General features: G+C 33.9%; 1 protein-coding gene across 4 annotated transcripts in view; it reads right to left on the bottom strand.

The window, feature by feature from the left end:
• The window catches only part of Vps16B (Vacuolar protein sorting 16B), a 120,803-nt gene that overhangs the window by 13,404 nt on the left and 90,878 nt on the right, over positions 1-16,521 (bottom strand). For all 4 annotated transcript variants that reach the window (XM_035373294.2, XM_035373280.2, XM_035373300.2 and 1 more), the window contains 3 exons: positions 15,264-15,404; positions 7,500-7,532; positions 7,047-7,136 (listed from right to left, as the gene is read on the bottom strand). In XM_035373294.2, the coding sequence (XP_035229185.1) occupies positions 7,047-7,136; positions 7,500-7,532; positions 15,264-15,404 (264 nt within the window). The remainder of the gene's footprint in view (positions 1-7,046; positions 7,137-7,499; positions 7,533-15,263; positions 15,405-16,521) is intronic.

Genomic DNA, 16,521 nt, shown 5'->3' with positions numbered 1-16,521 from the left:
GTTCGATCAGAAAGAGTACCTGGTTTGAAAAAAGTCATTTGAGTATGATTGATATTTTGATTTCTACGTGGCTCTGGGTGTACGAAGCGAACTCGAAAAACATGGTAAGTGAATATTTGTTTTGGTAGTGCTTAAATGTATAACATGTTTTTCTTTTTTTATGTTATTTTAATGTTTGGTTTAAAATGTATTTTATTGAGATTATGTATTTTTTGTTTGCCTATATTATTAGAATTGGGTGCCCCTTTGACTTTTTAAGTGAAAATATATCGATGTGTACATGGACAAAGTAAAGGGAGTGCGCAATGCAAGTTTGTGCAATTCTGGGATTTTTCTCAAAGTGAAAACAGTTCGACGTGTACATGGATAAAGTCAAAGGAGTGAGCAATACCATTTTTGTGCCATTCGGGGATTTTTTTTAAAATTGAAAATAAGTCGACGTGTACATGGATACCATGTTTGTGCAATTGTTTATCTCGTTATTTTGGCTTTGTGTAGCGGCGACTTTTGGCGGAAAAATCGCCGCTTCGCAAGCCAAAATAACGAGTCAAAGACTTGCACAAAATCGGTCTCCATGTACCGCCAAAAATCGCCAAGGGGTACCCTAAACTATACTTTTACGCAGCCATATTTGTTTACATTTGAAACTTAGCAGAATAGTGGATTTGTTGCCAATATAGAGAAACTAAGCTTCGCAACAACAAAATAACCTCTTCTTTTATTATTGTGAATTAAATTATGCTGAATTCATTCTGGAATTATCATTTAAGTTAGTAGCTGGTTTTTGTGTACTAACTGTAATTTTCATTGTACAATTTTTTTAAAATTGTTTTAACTGTACTTGGTGTTTTATGTTTTACTATATCTTTCAATTTTTAATGAAAATATTTTGAATTTTTATGTATTTTTGCCTTGCCGAAGTGAGAACTGAATTAATTAGAAGCGCATGCGCATTAGGTAAGCGGCGCTGAATCGTCTGTGAAAAACTATTTCTTTTTTATTTGTTTAATTTCTTTTATACATCGTTTTAGATTTATAATAGTATTTGAATAGAACTTGTAAATCTTCAGATGATTTAATTTTTGTGCATTCTGAGTTATGAAATGAATGAGATGTAACGCTGTTAAGTGAACCTAGCGCCTTATGCGCTATCGACGAAGTAGATTTCATTCAAAATTCGTTAACTGTTAATTCAATATGTTTAAATGAAATGCATGAAAATTGCGTACAATTTAATATTCCGTACAAGGAAGTCATGTGGTGTACACATCAGATTTTGTATAACTATAAATAAAAGTCGGTCATGCTTTAATGAAACGAGAACAGGCTCCTCTACTCTATGATATGTAAAACAACCGACAGAAATAGTTAAGACTTAATCTTCAACTATTAAAAACAAATAAATTGCAAAAGATATTAAAAATAAAAGCCCACCCCATGGTCATGGTATTTGACCAAACGGATAAACACTGCATTTTTCTTCCTAAGTTCTATTTGAAATAAGATGACAGGCTGTATGATATTCTCGTCTTAATGAAAATAAGAGGGTCATATCATAAGTCATAACAACTGTATTAGATCCTGCGGTAAAAATGCAGCAAAAGCATATATGAGTATGAAGGGACGTGGAATGCGACTGTGAATGTTACCAAGAAACTGGTGCCGGCCGTAGGAATAAAGGGGTGGGATGGAGAGTAATTGAAAAAGACAGAAATGGAAAGCATGTTTTTATTATAAAATGTTAGAAGGAAAGCACAGGAAAATGTGCACAGATAGCTAATATCCTTCGAAATATACTCCACAAGATCTTCCACACATCTTTGTCAACGACAAGGAAGGCGCTGGAGATCATCGACCTGCGTGTGATTGATTAATATCTGCCATACATTGTCGGAATATCCGTAGCAATCCTCCTTGCTCGCAAAGAGCACCAGGATCCGAAAATAAAAGTGCGGATGCACATAGCTGCATAAAGTAGGGGAAGATGATCAATTGAATCATTCCTGAGATGTCAACAGACTTAAATATTTTAATGAACTTTAAACATTGTTATTGTATTGAATAAAATGCTTAGCGTGCTAAATGAATGTGTTAATATAGTGTTAAACTGTTAAAAGATGTTGTAATATTGTGAAATTAAATTCAATTCCAATAAAGCGTCAGCTCCATAACATCCATGCAGATCGACTTATAAGTAAAACCATAGTCAGGCTTAGAACTGGCCATCACAGAGGATTGAAAATTCACAGGAAGACCTACAGAAAGTGTGATAACTGCCCGAGCACAGAACTGACAACTGTACACACTTTTTCACGTCCGGTCCTCCTTTCTGAACTGTTAAAAATTGGGGTCTTGTTTAAGAAACCGAACTTCTAGGATGATAACATTTTCCAGATTGCCAAGGCTGTCATCTTCGTCCATGGCACTATTTGAATAGGCTTTATCATAGACATGACAACAAGAACAACAATATTGTGAAAGTAGTATCTATTTAAAATGTGTACTGTCTGAAATTTCGAAAGTACCCTGTAAGCAAGCTGAATTTAGAAATATGTAAAAACTACTTCATTGATATGAAGCAAATTTTCCAAAATCTTATTTTCTAGATCGAAGATAGTTAAAATTGCTAGTTAGTCGAAGTCGGAAATGTTAAATTTCAAATTCTTGCCTCAAGGTTGCGAAGCAGGAAGTCTCTAGGGCATTTTGTTGTTATATGCAGGCGATCATGAGAAGAGCTCTACTTGATTGAAACGAATAGTTCCGAATAACCCCCTTCCCTATATCTTATTGGGGAGGTGCTGTAAGGACAGCGAAATCTCTGGTTCCACATCTCATGCACAGTTAGGCTTATAGCATTCCCGTGGTTCCAGGCAAAAAAACATTCGGTGCACGTTCAGAAATGTTCTCAGCCAAGCCTAATGTCACAAAGTCAGATGTGGTCACTGTAGGCGAGTATCCCTTCTGTGGTTCTTCTCTCGACATGAGGGAGGAGCGGCAATGCATGAGTGAGCTCTCCTGCTTATGCTGCTAATTGGACCCAACACCCCTGAGCTAGCCACTCGCTGTGTCCGTTTTTTGGAAGTCAGTAATATGGGGAAGATTAAGCTGCCTTTCACAGAATTACAATCACCGTTTCTACGGTGGTCCGTTCAGGTGCAGCGGGGATTCGTAAAGGTACTGTAAAGCCTGAAATAGAGCTCGGTGTATCGCTATAGTATGTTTGATTCAGCAAAGAGTCGTCCTCTAGAGTTTAAGCCCTTTTAGAAGTCTTCCAGGAATAGGCATTACTCGTGTATGGGTTGCTTACGCAACCTGGGTCTGAGCCTACTGTCCTGGAGTACTATTGTACGCAGTACCATTTACATTGTTAATATTCCATACGTCAAATAAACAAATGCTAGACCCCTGAAACATACTTCAGGACATATGTAGAAAGCACTCCAACACCTTTTTCTCTCTTTTTTTTTTTCATTTCAATATACTCTCTTTCTTTTTCATTTCAATATACTCTCTTTTTGTTTCATTTCAATATACTCTCTCTTTTTTTTTTTTTTTTTTTCCATTTCAATGTACTCTCGCCACAGACGCGGGACGTTTGCAGATATGAGTTGCTCTAGATAGTTAGTGTAACAAGGGCTATACTAATTCTGTCTATGGCGCTATGATGGTGCCCTATCCATTCGTTCCTGTTCTGTTTAAATTCAAATATCGGTGGGCCCGGGCTCGAATCCCGGAAAAGGCATGTATGTTTGCAAGCGTATAGGTGTCTGCAACGTCAAGGAGGCATTCAAAATACATAACGAGACTAAAGTCTTTTAGAGAGGTTGATGGTATGGCATGAGGGGGTTGGAAGACTTTGGAACCCCCCAGGTGTTCCCCTCAAAATTTGGAGGACTGTATTCTAGAATATGCATACGTAGCACATTTATGTGTATGTATATATTTCTATTTTTTACTGTAATCTAGAATGCGTGAGCCTAACATATTTATGTCTATGTACTTTTTTTTTCAATTTTCGCTACAATCTAGAATATGTGATTATAGCATAATGTATTACCCATCCGCTGACAAAAGTTCCCCTCTTGTGTACTCCAATATGTGTGTGTTCACTCTCATTACATCACTGATTCGTACCATGATTTAAGTGCATTTTTATAGATGCACCTGTACAATGTATTTATGTAATTATTTTTGCTTGTATATATAACATGTCTACTGTACTAATGCAATGGACATACTTCTTTGTAACACTCATGACGTTAAGAATTGTAACACTATTTTGTAAACTTTATCAGTTCAACATAGTATCAATTATTATCTGGTCTGCTATACTAAGCATAGACTGTGATATAACAGATATCACGGTTCTTTCCATTAGGATGGAATTGAAATTCCGTGAGGCATCACGTCTGGGTCGGAAGTCACCTCTGCCGTGTAAATGTAAATGCAAAAACGGGTGGAAGCTTAACAGTTAGCTAGGTTCCTGTGGCACAGTCACCTGTACCACAGTCACCTGTGGTGCTGGCCTAACTTCTACCTGTACCTATTTAAATTGAAATTAAATAAAAAGGCTATTTAAGACTTTCCTAGTTCTGTTGTATTCGCATTAAATAGAGTGATAACTCGCTTGTTAGTCTTCAAGGTTCTGTAGAACATTTGAGTTAATATAACACAATTAGGACCCTATATGAACATAAAAAATTAACAGGTAATAACTGAAAGAGAGCAAAGAATTAGATCCAAATTCCTTACATGATGAGACATCAAACATAAGCGTTATCTCGATGTTTAGCCTGCAAAAAGTAACTGCAGACGCTTAAATTACATTGGACAAGTTCTATCGAAACTGCATTCAGAGCTGTTTTCATCATAATTTGCACCAATTTTTACAATGAACTACTTTTTTGTTTATTTTATATTGCACAAAGTTATTCTCCTTAAATATTTAACAATTTTTATTGTTATTCGTTCACACCAAGAATGTTGGACAAGATTATGCCCTAAGAAAGGCGGCTTTTATCCTCAGTATTCTGAAGGATTATGGATGGCTTCTTTTCGAAGTATATAAAAATGTCATTTGAGCTCTAAATTCCTTTGTTTGGTTCATGGAAAGGGGGGGGAAGAAATTGCAATCATTTCAAATGGCATATTGGGCAATATTATATTTTGACTGTCCAGTTTACGACGTATTATTTTGACTGTCCAGTTTGCGACGTATTAAAGCACTGCTAGGAAAGATGGGCCTGTTTCAAGGATTGGCAAAGAGATCTCTTCGAGGTACAGAATTAATGTCATCTAAGCTCTAAATTCGTTTGCTTGGTTCATGGAAAGGGGAAAAGACATTGCAATCACCTCAAACGGCATATTGGGTAGTATCGTATTTTGACTGTATACTTGCGAAGGATTTTTCGGTTAAAGCATTGCTACGAAAAGTCTGCCTACTTCAAAGATCGGCAAAGAGATCTCATTACCAGAATATCCTTGAAATTTCCGCTGCAGACGTACATAGTGTCAAAAAAAAGGTGGGCAGTTTATATAGCTTCTATTTCAGTTAGCCAATCGAGGAAATTCAACCTACATTTTTCACAGCTTGAAAGCGCGACTTAAGATATGCATTAGATTTATATATACGTTTGTTCTAGCATACGTAATTTGAAACAAAATCAGACTTTTTCTGAAATGAGTTACCGATTTTTTTTTCCATATTTTCATTCTATGACTCAAATTATGATAAAGTATCAAGTTCTGTAAAAATCGCGGAATCACTTTTTTGAACTTGGCACTCAAAATTTTAACGTGTCAAGTTAATTAAATTTTGTACATATTTAAAAATATGTCTTTTTTAATTATACTTGATTTCTTCTTTCATAATTCAAGATTTAGGTTCAGTCTAAATAAAATTCACACTTTTTTCTGATTTTTAATAATTTATGTTTAATAATCTAATTTAAATTTGCATTTTTAATAATTTTTATACACTTTTCAAAAACGTTTTAAATTATAACCTGTAAAAGTTTTAACATTATTTTAAAGAAGTTATATTTTTAAGCATATTTGCAAAAAATTAGAAATTTTTTTCCATTAAAAAAGTCTGAAGACATTCGTGAATTTATATCTTGGCAAGTTTTGAACTTTAGCATCTTTGTTATAAGCTGTATTAAAGACGCAAAACTTGGTTTACGCACTTTGTCACAATCTTCAATGAAATGCCACAGTGGTTAGCGTCGCTGACTGCCGTGCCGAAGGGCCGGGGTTCGAATCCCGGAAAAGGCATGGATGCTTGTAAATGCATAGCGTCGGTACTCCAAATATGGGACGAGCCGAAAGTCCTTTCGTGTGGTTTGGTGGAAGGGGAGAGGGGTGAGAGACCATCGGATCCGGATCTTATAATAATTAAATGCTTAATATTACAATATAACCTGGCTTTAGGGTTACTAAAAATATTTTATATTTATCCTTTTATGTGTACAAAAAACACATTTACCTATATATTTTATTTATTTTAAAGCCATATATTTACCGTGTGTGCATCACTGTATATATTTTATGTATTACACTTGATCAGTCAAAACGGATTTTATAACTACTATAAAATTCTGTGAAAAATGTATGACACAAACAAATATGATAATGCAGAAAGCTAAAATATCTAACATTCTAAATCACAAATCCTACAAAAACTCCATGTAAAAATATTTCGACTGTGTGAAGGTGCAATAAAACGTTAATAGAACTGAAAAAAAAAAAAAAAAAAAAAAAAAAAAAATAAGGTTGATATTAATAATTACTGAAGCAGTAGACTTTCCAGTAGTGTGAATTACTCCACCTTCCATTTGATTGAAACGCCAAAGAAAGCATTTAGGTGAAACTGCTGAGAATGTTACTGCTTCAGTTAATTCTTAACAAATATTCTTCAAATGCAGCATAACAAAATATAAACAAAACAAAATAATATAACAAAATATAAACTTTCTTTTCCTTCAAAATGTCACAAAAAGTGTTATCACTAATACGTGTATTAATTGAAAGTAAAAATTTTAAAATACCTTAGACATAAATAATTCATCTACATATTTCCACTGTTTTTGGGCAGCAAAGGATCTCAAGGCAGCCCATGTATATTGCTTGTTTGACAGCTAGGACAAAAAAACAAATATACAGGTAGGCTTATACTTTAGACAGCAGAAAAATGCAAAATAAATCTAACAACTGGAAGAAAATTAAAAATTCCATTTGGCAGAACAAAGAATTATCATGGTAATAAATATCTAAAATATAATTAATTTTAGTAAGAAACAACATTTTACAGCCATTATGAGGGTTGAAAAACAGGTTCAAATTGAAACACAATATCTTATTCTTAGCATTATGCAATGTAAATTTTTCATACTATAAAAAATACAGAAATAATTTAAAACCATAAATTTAATTTTGCGTTTTTTAAGAAGAAAGTAATTCAGAGATATCATGGATATTTATTTCTAAAAAATGGTACTTACACGGTAGTGCACTCGGAAAATACTAAGAGGATACTGAAAGAAAAATGAGAATAACATGATTTGACTCTGCACTATCAGTACCATATTATTACACTTACTTATATACTTACTTATGAAGTACAGTGCACTACCAGTAGTACTCTGCATTGTACTTCATAAGCAAAATTATGAAGGAGAACAAGGAATAAAAATGAAAAATATCTTTCAGAAAGCTAATGTAATGCACACTTTAATATGAGAACTAACAGTAGGCTATTTTGCATATAAGAAAGACAACTACAAATTTTAATTTATAAAATTTCTACATTGAAGGAAAAATTTACAATATTTGCACATTTAAAAATTAATATGAGAACTAACAGTAGGATATATTGCATATAAGAAAGATAAGCACAATTTTTTACTATAGTTTCGTGCACATTTAAGGACAAAAACTTAAATCATATATAGTCTTTCATGACAAACATTGCTTTTTGTTATTAATTTCTTTAATCATGAACTGAAATGGCTTCAAATACTATACTGGGCAAGATTAAATTTAACAACTTTGTTATTATAGTCATTTAACTTTATTTTTTAACATTTAAATTTTCACATGACAGTGTTTCAGTATTCACTAAAATTTTCACTCTTAATGGTTTTAGAAGAAATACAATATGGTATCGTATCATGGCAAAAAGCCGCATTTAATTGTGATGCGCTCTTAGTGTTCAATTAAATGCAAGATCTTGCATAGTAACCTGTGTTTGAATTACAGCTAGAAAAGTGTTTGAAATGATAAATGCAATGAATCGCTATTTGATTATCAAATATTGATAGCATTGAATCATGCAATTGATTGATTTCCAAGGCAGAGAACCAAAAAATTAAATTAATATTATTCAAAACAATGTGACTTTGCAATAGCTTCCACTGGAATGCTGAACGCAGATCACCTCGTCATTTACACTCTTTCACATGTCTAGAATACATAATGAATATATGCTCTTCCCTACCTCAGTGGAGCCTAGGCTATCTCCTAGTTGGTCTTTTGGTCATTCTGCTTTTTATTCTGCTATAATGTTAATTTCTTCATTTCGTCCTCATTTTTTGCACACCACTGAGAAAACTGAGTAATGTCACCTACTTTTATCCATGCAGAGGAAACTTAAGTGTTAATTTTGGTACTCGCATGTGTTAACTAATTTACACATTTAAAACATGCTGTTGAATATGCAGACCTGGTGTATAAATTTGACATGCAAATTTGATATGCATATTTAACATGCATGTACCTGATATATGTAAATGCATTCAAACATGCATTTTATTTTGAGGGAAACAAAATTACAGATTTCTTAAAAATATTTCAAGGTACTGTTAAACATTGTAATCTTAACTACATTACCAACTAGAAGATTGGTTACATATGAGTTTCTCATCCCTTCACACAGGTAGCAGAAGTAAAATATAAGGTTAATTTTTAATACGTTTCTGTTACTGAAAGTCTAGGTTCAAAATAAAGCTTGGAGGTCAAACGTAGCTATTTTAACATAAAATAGAGATATACTTTGATAGCAGAATTTAAAATTTAAGATAAGGATAATTATTCTACACTTTATAACGTACTCTAAAATAACCTTTGAAGTTTATCATAAATCGCTATTTATCCTTTGGTATGGATGATTACCATCTAGTAAATCAAATGAATTCTTAAACATCTTTTCATACACTTCAAACACCTCATTAGAATGCTGATACACAAATTGAGAAATATCAAATCAATAAAAAAGTTCTATATTATGAAGGGAAAATACTAAACCAAGCTCATCTTAAAATGTTATGAAGAAACTACACATTACTCGAATAAAATAACACTACTCTAGGCACTATTATTAATATTATTAGATAAAAATGATTACAATTTAGGAAAAAATGAAATATGGAATATTTCTCATAATCATGTCGAATTTTATGTAATACATCTAATTTTACATACATATATCATATTCCGGTAATTCCAATATTTGAGTTAATGAAAATGCAGCAGAATGAAAGAAAGAAATTGACTGATAATGAAAAACTGCAGTTCTTTATCAGAAAGCACATGACAGTTTTATATAATCTACCGTTTTTCTTGATCTTTTCTGGATAACTTTTAAAATTTGATTAATATTTAGAAAAACTTTTCACTCTTAAAAGCCTGTAATAAAATATACAAATTAAAATTTATACCAGGGAAAAAAAATCTGCCTTACAGTCGCATAGACAAACAAAGCCAACATGGCAGGAGTGAACAGATATCAGAACAACGGCAATGAGAAATTAATGAACAAACGACCTATAAAAAGCATTAAAATAAATAGCAATAGCCTGATTTGGGCTAAATCAATGAAGAAAAAATTCTGAATCCAAAAATCGCATGCTATTGCTTGAACCATCCCTGACAAATTCAAGAAAAAAGTTATTTAATTATGAAATCAATTTAAGACGAATAAGGAAAGTGGAAGAAAGATCAAGAAGAGTGTTTACCTGGCTACTATGGCTGAAAAATTCTGCCTAATGGAAGAAACAAATGATTGGCAAATCAAATTACAGAAATACTTAATTGAGTGATGTAATTTATTTCTTTTGGTTTAGCTAAAATGCTATGGCAAACATGCAAGCACTATATGAAGACTGGCTTTAGATAAGGATGAATATTAAGTTCGGAATGTGTAATTATAATGACTCGGTGCCTTTGCACTAGTTGTGTTGGCTCAAGCGTAGGCCCTGGATATTCGTCTATGCGCGTCTTCAAAGTGTACAGGCAGATTACTGTTCAGTAATTGGCAGATTGCTACATATTGCTTTAGATTTTTAATCATTTGCATATTCAGTCCTGCTTTGTTTCATATTAGATCAAACTATATCTCTGAATGCACCAGTTGTTAAAGAATTTACATAAATACGTTCTCGTCAGCTTACAATGAAGTTATAACCTAATAAGCACGTCATACACTGAAACTAGAAGTGAAAATTGCATCTAATGCACTTCAATTAAAACAAAGCTCATTTTACCATAAAATTTTGAAAATCTCACATAATTTATTTATTGCTGAGATTGGGGGGGGGTAGAAGTACGATTTTATATACATGTCAACTGCCGTAAGACGACTCGCAGATCATTAATACAAGCAACATAATGCACATTATAATTGGAGAATATTTAAAGAATCCAGCCTGGATCATAAGCAATGTTACAACCGACAGTGCCATCAGCTTCATTTTCTTGTGACAGAGGAAATAATAAGTTTCGATGTAGCGGGTATCCATGTTATTGATGATTTTTCAAGCATAACACGATCTAGAAGATATAAAATTTTGATTGCAGAATCTGTTTCTTCTTTCCGTTGCATATTACTCTATAGCAAGCAAGATAATCAAATACCTGCCTTGCACCGTTGGCAAGGCAGGTGCCAATGAGCCCAATGAGGCCCACCACCGGCCGAGCGGTAAAGTCGTTGAACACTGGTAGTTCGGTTCGAGATTCGAATTCCTCGAACGGGCTCGCTGCATGGGCGTTTTCGTGGTTTTTCCCATGTGTAACGTGTATACGAGCCAGTTTCCCTTAGGAAGGTCCTCCACGAAGACATCCTTACCCTAAAGCAGATAGCCCTCGAGGTTTTGCCGTAAACTCATAAGAAACCAAGTCCAACCCAAAGAAACACACCACAAAATATGACAGAGTAGTCGCCAATGTACAATATTTTGCTGATAGTATTCTTCCGCACATGAAAACATGCAAATGCTCGAAAACATGAAAATGAGATTTGACACATCAAAATTTGCCATTCATCCACAAAACATTCTTAGGCTCAAGTAGAACAAGTTACCCAAAAGATGTATAGTCTACTGAGGTATTTGTTTTAATTACAAAACAAAAAGGAAACATATTTGGCGCGAAATCGCTCGTCTGGCGAAAATATTGGCGAGATTCCATACAGAACCTTTTGGAACGAATTCTTACCGGTTTGGCCCAGAATGTTCTCAAACGCATGCCAAAAGCTATATAAACTCTGCTGGTACGCGGAGTAGCAGTCGATCGTGAGTCTATTGAGTTGATCGTCGAGTGTATCGCGAGTTGGTGCATCAAGAGTGTGCATCGTTGGGGGTTATCGAGTGTATCGTCGAATGCATCGCGAGTTGTAGCTTGGACAGTCTCGAGAGTACGTTGAGCTCCAACAACGACAGAACCGAGTCGGGACCTTTACTCTAGAGCTCTTTGCCGTGAAGCTGTCTTTATTGTTATACCCTGATAGCCTGAAGGCTGTGTTTCAGATTGTTTTAGCGTGTTTGTTGTAGTTTTTCTACGACTGTAAACGTGTTTTTGGAGTTGCCATGAGTAATACTGGCTAATAAGTTGTGTTTTCATTCTTCATAAAGTGTTGTCGTCATTCAACCTAAATCCACGAACCCGTAGAATCGCAACAACTGGTGTCAGAAGTGGGATTTGCGAGTGGATGCCAGTGACCCAGGAAAAAGACATGGAGGAGGTAATTTAGTTCACGGACTTCTTAGCAGCTGTAAACGCCGGACTTTAAGAGTTGAAAGCCGGATATGAAGAGATGAAGGCTGAGATCAAAGCCGGATATGAAAGGATGAGCGCTGAGATGAAAGCCGGACTGGAAGAGATGAAAGCCGGACAAAAAGAAATTAAATTCGGCCAAGAAAAGCTGCAAGAGCAACTCCAACAGATGAAAGTGGAGCTTACAGAAGAAACTGGAGTTATAAAAGAAGATGTGGGAATGACAGTAGTGGCATCTGAAGAACTGAACAAAGTAGTTGGTGAAGTGTCTTAAAAAGACAAGGAAATGATGGATGAAACATCGAACGGGATTAAAGAAAAAGAACGAAAATATGAAGAAACAAAAGACGGGAAAGAAGCTTTTGATTCTCAAGTGCATGAAGTAGAAGTGGAAGAAAGTGAAAATGCGACATTTAAGTTCGTAGAAACTGATGATGAAGTTACAAAGTCGCAGTTAGCAAGTATTGAACCATCTGAAAATTCATGTGATGCGCAGACAGATGGGAGAAGCTGATGCACAGCTTAAACAGAGTATTCCGGTACTGCAAGAAAATACAACCACTTCTCGAATTAAGCATGTGTCGCATAATACAATTAGTATAGACACATACTTAATCATTAACCAGGATACTTCTGTTAGTTTTTGGACGACTGTAAATGTGTTTTTGGAGCTGTCCTCAGTAATACTGGCTAATAAATTGTGTTTTCATTCTTTATCAAATGTTGTCGTCAATTACTCCGAATCTACAAACCCGCAGAAAGGCAACAATATTTTTAAATTTTATGTCTCTATAGACGAGGGAAATAAATGAAGTTCTATGGAAATTTATTCCGTTGAGCTTGAAGTAGCTCAAACATTCCGTAGCATGCGTGGGAAGATAAGACCAAAGAAATCCCTTACTGAAAAAGTTAAAAATAAAATATATCAGCCACTGAATAAAAATATTAAAGTAAAGTAAAAGTCATAGGCCTCATCGGACTGACTCTTAACCATTGTGATTGAAGGCAGCGCAAAAAAGATTTAGCGTACCAGACCAACGGTTAGTACAGCGTTTCCCAAACTTTTTTACCGCGGCCCGATACGAGATTTTAAATATTTTCGCGACTCACTTTATAAAAAAAACATTTATTTACAAAATAAATTTTATTTTTTAATAAAAATCAAAATTCAAGTTAATTGTTTGTTTATTTCATACACAAAAATTGCAAAATAATTATATAACAAAAACATAAGTAATTAAAGACAATCCATTATCTTCATTTAAAACTTAAAGTAAATAAAGTAAATTTTGCTTTACATATTTTGACCTTAGTGCGAAGGATGATGCTGTTTTTCATCACATAGTAATTTCAAATTGGGACTTAAAGATGTTAATTTTATTCTCAAATTAGGTTCGATATCCAATCTGTTTCGATACTTATTTTTTTAAGTACACCAAGGCTGAGTATAAAGAACGCAGTTTCACACGTATAAGTGGTGACAAAAGGCATTAAAAATTGCATCGCTTTTCCCCCTTACGCTTGTATATTCCTTTTGACAGCGCAACCAAAAATTAATTAGTCGTACAGTTTCAAACACTTTTTTAAGATCGGTGTCGCATGAAATTTCAATTAAATTATCAACTTCTTGTTCACTAAGGTTAAGCATTTCTTCCTTTTCAATATCAACAGAAAAAGGATCTTTAATCCACATATTATTTGAAGGAATATCCGGAAAGTAGTCTTTACAACTATTTATTAGCTCCGAAAGATGTTCTTGAATTGAAACTGATAGTGTTTCAAGATGTAAATCTTCTTCATCGTAGTTTGAATGGGTTTCAAGAAATTTATGTAATGTTTCAAAAGATTTAAAATTTCCTTTTGAAAGTCGTTGTTTCCACGGAGTCATTTTTTAATTATTGCAGCGACTTTTTCCGATACTTTGAAAATATTTAAACCAAAGCCTTGCAAATTTCAGTTCATTTATAAGGTATTTCTCCCGCTTTCCTAGCGTGCCTTCGTGGTGTAACAGTTCTGCATGCTGGGCCTGCATTCAGAGGTCCGTGGTTCGATTCCCGGAGAAGGCGTTTGCTAATTTTTCATCTTGCCTGCCTCCAAAAAATACCTAATGACTCTACACATTGAATGTAGCAAATATGTCGCACAAATAAGCTACTTTTATTAACCATTCGAAATGGCAGAATCTATCCTTAAATGGAAAAATAGGATCTTTTTTAGATGGTGGGTGTTCATTCAGAAATACCAAAGCTTCGTCTTTCAGCTCAAACAGACGTTTTAAAACGTTTCCTTTTGAAAGCCATCGTGAATTACAATACAAAAGGATGTGTTTATGATCACTTCCCATTTCCTTGCATAATTCGATAAAAAGTCTGCTATTTGATGGACGAGACTTCATGTAATTTGCAAACTTGACACATTCTTCCAAAGTCATGTTTAAATTTAAAGGCATTCGTTTTACCGCCAACGCTTGTTTATGGATACTACAGTGCACCCATACACAATTAATTGCTAATTCTTGAATTTGTTTAAACGAACCTTTATGACAGCCTGCCATTGCACGTGCTCCGTCGCTACTTAACCAAACACAATTCATCCAATCAATGCCGTGACTAGTGACAAAATCATTGGTAGCCTTAAAAATTTCATCTGAGGTCATTCTTGTCGGTAGCCTCTTACAAAACAAAAAATTTTCTTGTATGGTGTCTTCGTCAATATATCTCAGAAAACACATTAGATCTGCATTATTCTCGATATCTGTGCTTTCATCTATTTGCAAGGGGAAAAATTTTGCCCTTTTTTATTTGAGCAACTAGTTCTTCTTCTAAATGTTTCGCGCAATCATCAATTTTCCGTTTAACTGTATTACTTGATAATGATATCGCCGAAAATAAACATTTTTCCTTTATTCCGCATAAATTATTTGCAACAATTTTCAAAGCGGGAAGTATTAATTTTTTTCCAGCACTATGAAGAGACCCAGTTTCAGCTATTAATTTGGAAATTTGAAAAGATGTCAAAGTGAGGGTTTTTTTGACTGGTGAGGTAAGAGTGTATTTTTCTTTTTATTGAGCAGCAATCAATTCATATTTCAAATATATAGCGATACACGCAGCCTGAAGAAAAACCCATACATAGAAATATTTGAATGTATAATTATTCTTAAGAAACAAGTTATTAATCCAAACATTAAAATGCAAATTCAGCAATTATTTCTTTACCTCATTTGAAAAATGATGGTGTAAACAATAAAATATGAGAGTGCTCATTACAGAAGAATCTACCACGTTTCTTTCTCCTGTGATTTCTTTAAAAAGTTTCATTTTGTCAGATTCTTCAGCTTTTTCTTTAAGGTAAGCTTTCTGCAAAATAAAAAATTAAATATATATATATATAACTTCAAATAAATATAAGTTAACGGGTTTATATACTGACATAAAGTTATAGAAGTTTATATTTTGTATCTGTTTTATCTTGTGTAATATCTATGTATCACTGACACATAGATATTACACAAGATTTTTAAGATACACACTAATTCTTCGCACTTATAAGTCTTTTAAGGATATGAGACTATCAATTTCCAGATATTACTGCCTTGCAACAGTTTGATGTTGGTGTGAAATGCATTCTTTCTTAAATTCACTGAAACCTTGGTTAACAAACTTAATTAGTTCTTGAAGATATTTCATCACCCGAAATGTTCGTAAGCAGAAACAATTTTCCCCCTATAGGATTTAATATAAAGTGAATTAACCCGTTCCCGGATCCCAAATGATTGCTTAGAAAAGAGTACTTTGTATGTAAGTTGGTAAAGGGAAACAAATGTTATTCATTCAATATAACACATACACAATATTTAACAAAATGTTAAAACATATAGAAAAAGAGAAAAACTTGAATTAAATTGCACCATAACTCTACGAAGGAAAGCTGACCGCGAAAGTAGAACATGATGAACAAGGCCAAAGGTGCAAAATGTTATTGTTTGAAAGGGAAATCATATTCCGTGAAAATACTTTTTTCTTTTTCTTTTAACAAGCTCGTTTCTACTTCAGCATCGCTAGGCCTTTTCCCATCAAAATTTTGTTGAATATTATGTGTTTCTGTCTACGTTGTAAAATGTTCCTAAACCAAGACAATTGCAAGCATTTAAGCAACTGCTTAATCAAGGTCACAGTGTTTTATGAACCTTTGAACCTTACGCCATTTTGCATAAATTTCGTGGATCAAATAACTAGGAACATCTTCCATTTACGTCTTCTTCTGAAGACGTTCCATCCAGTGCATTATCTGCATTTTCGAGTATCATTTGTTGCTGGCTTATTTGTTCCGTATCGTGAGACCACGTTCGCCACCCAAGACATTTTTCTTTTGGAAGCTTTGTTCGCAAACCGATTTATTCGTGATCCAAGATTCCACTGTAGTCTTTATTTATATATATATATATATATATATATATATATATATATATTTTGG

This window comes from Stegodyphus dumicola, chromosome X1 (assembly GCF_044657685.1).
Source record: "Stegodyphus dumicola isolate Sdum_Otavi_A_Nest chromosome X1, ASM4465768v1".
NCBI classification, from domain to species: Eukaryota; Metazoa; Arthropoda; class Arachnida; order Araneae; family Eresidae; genus Stegodyphus; species Stegodyphus dumicola.
The sequence above is the reverse complement of the archived record's forward strand: the minus strand, read 5'-3'. Positions and strand labels throughout refer to the sequence as shown.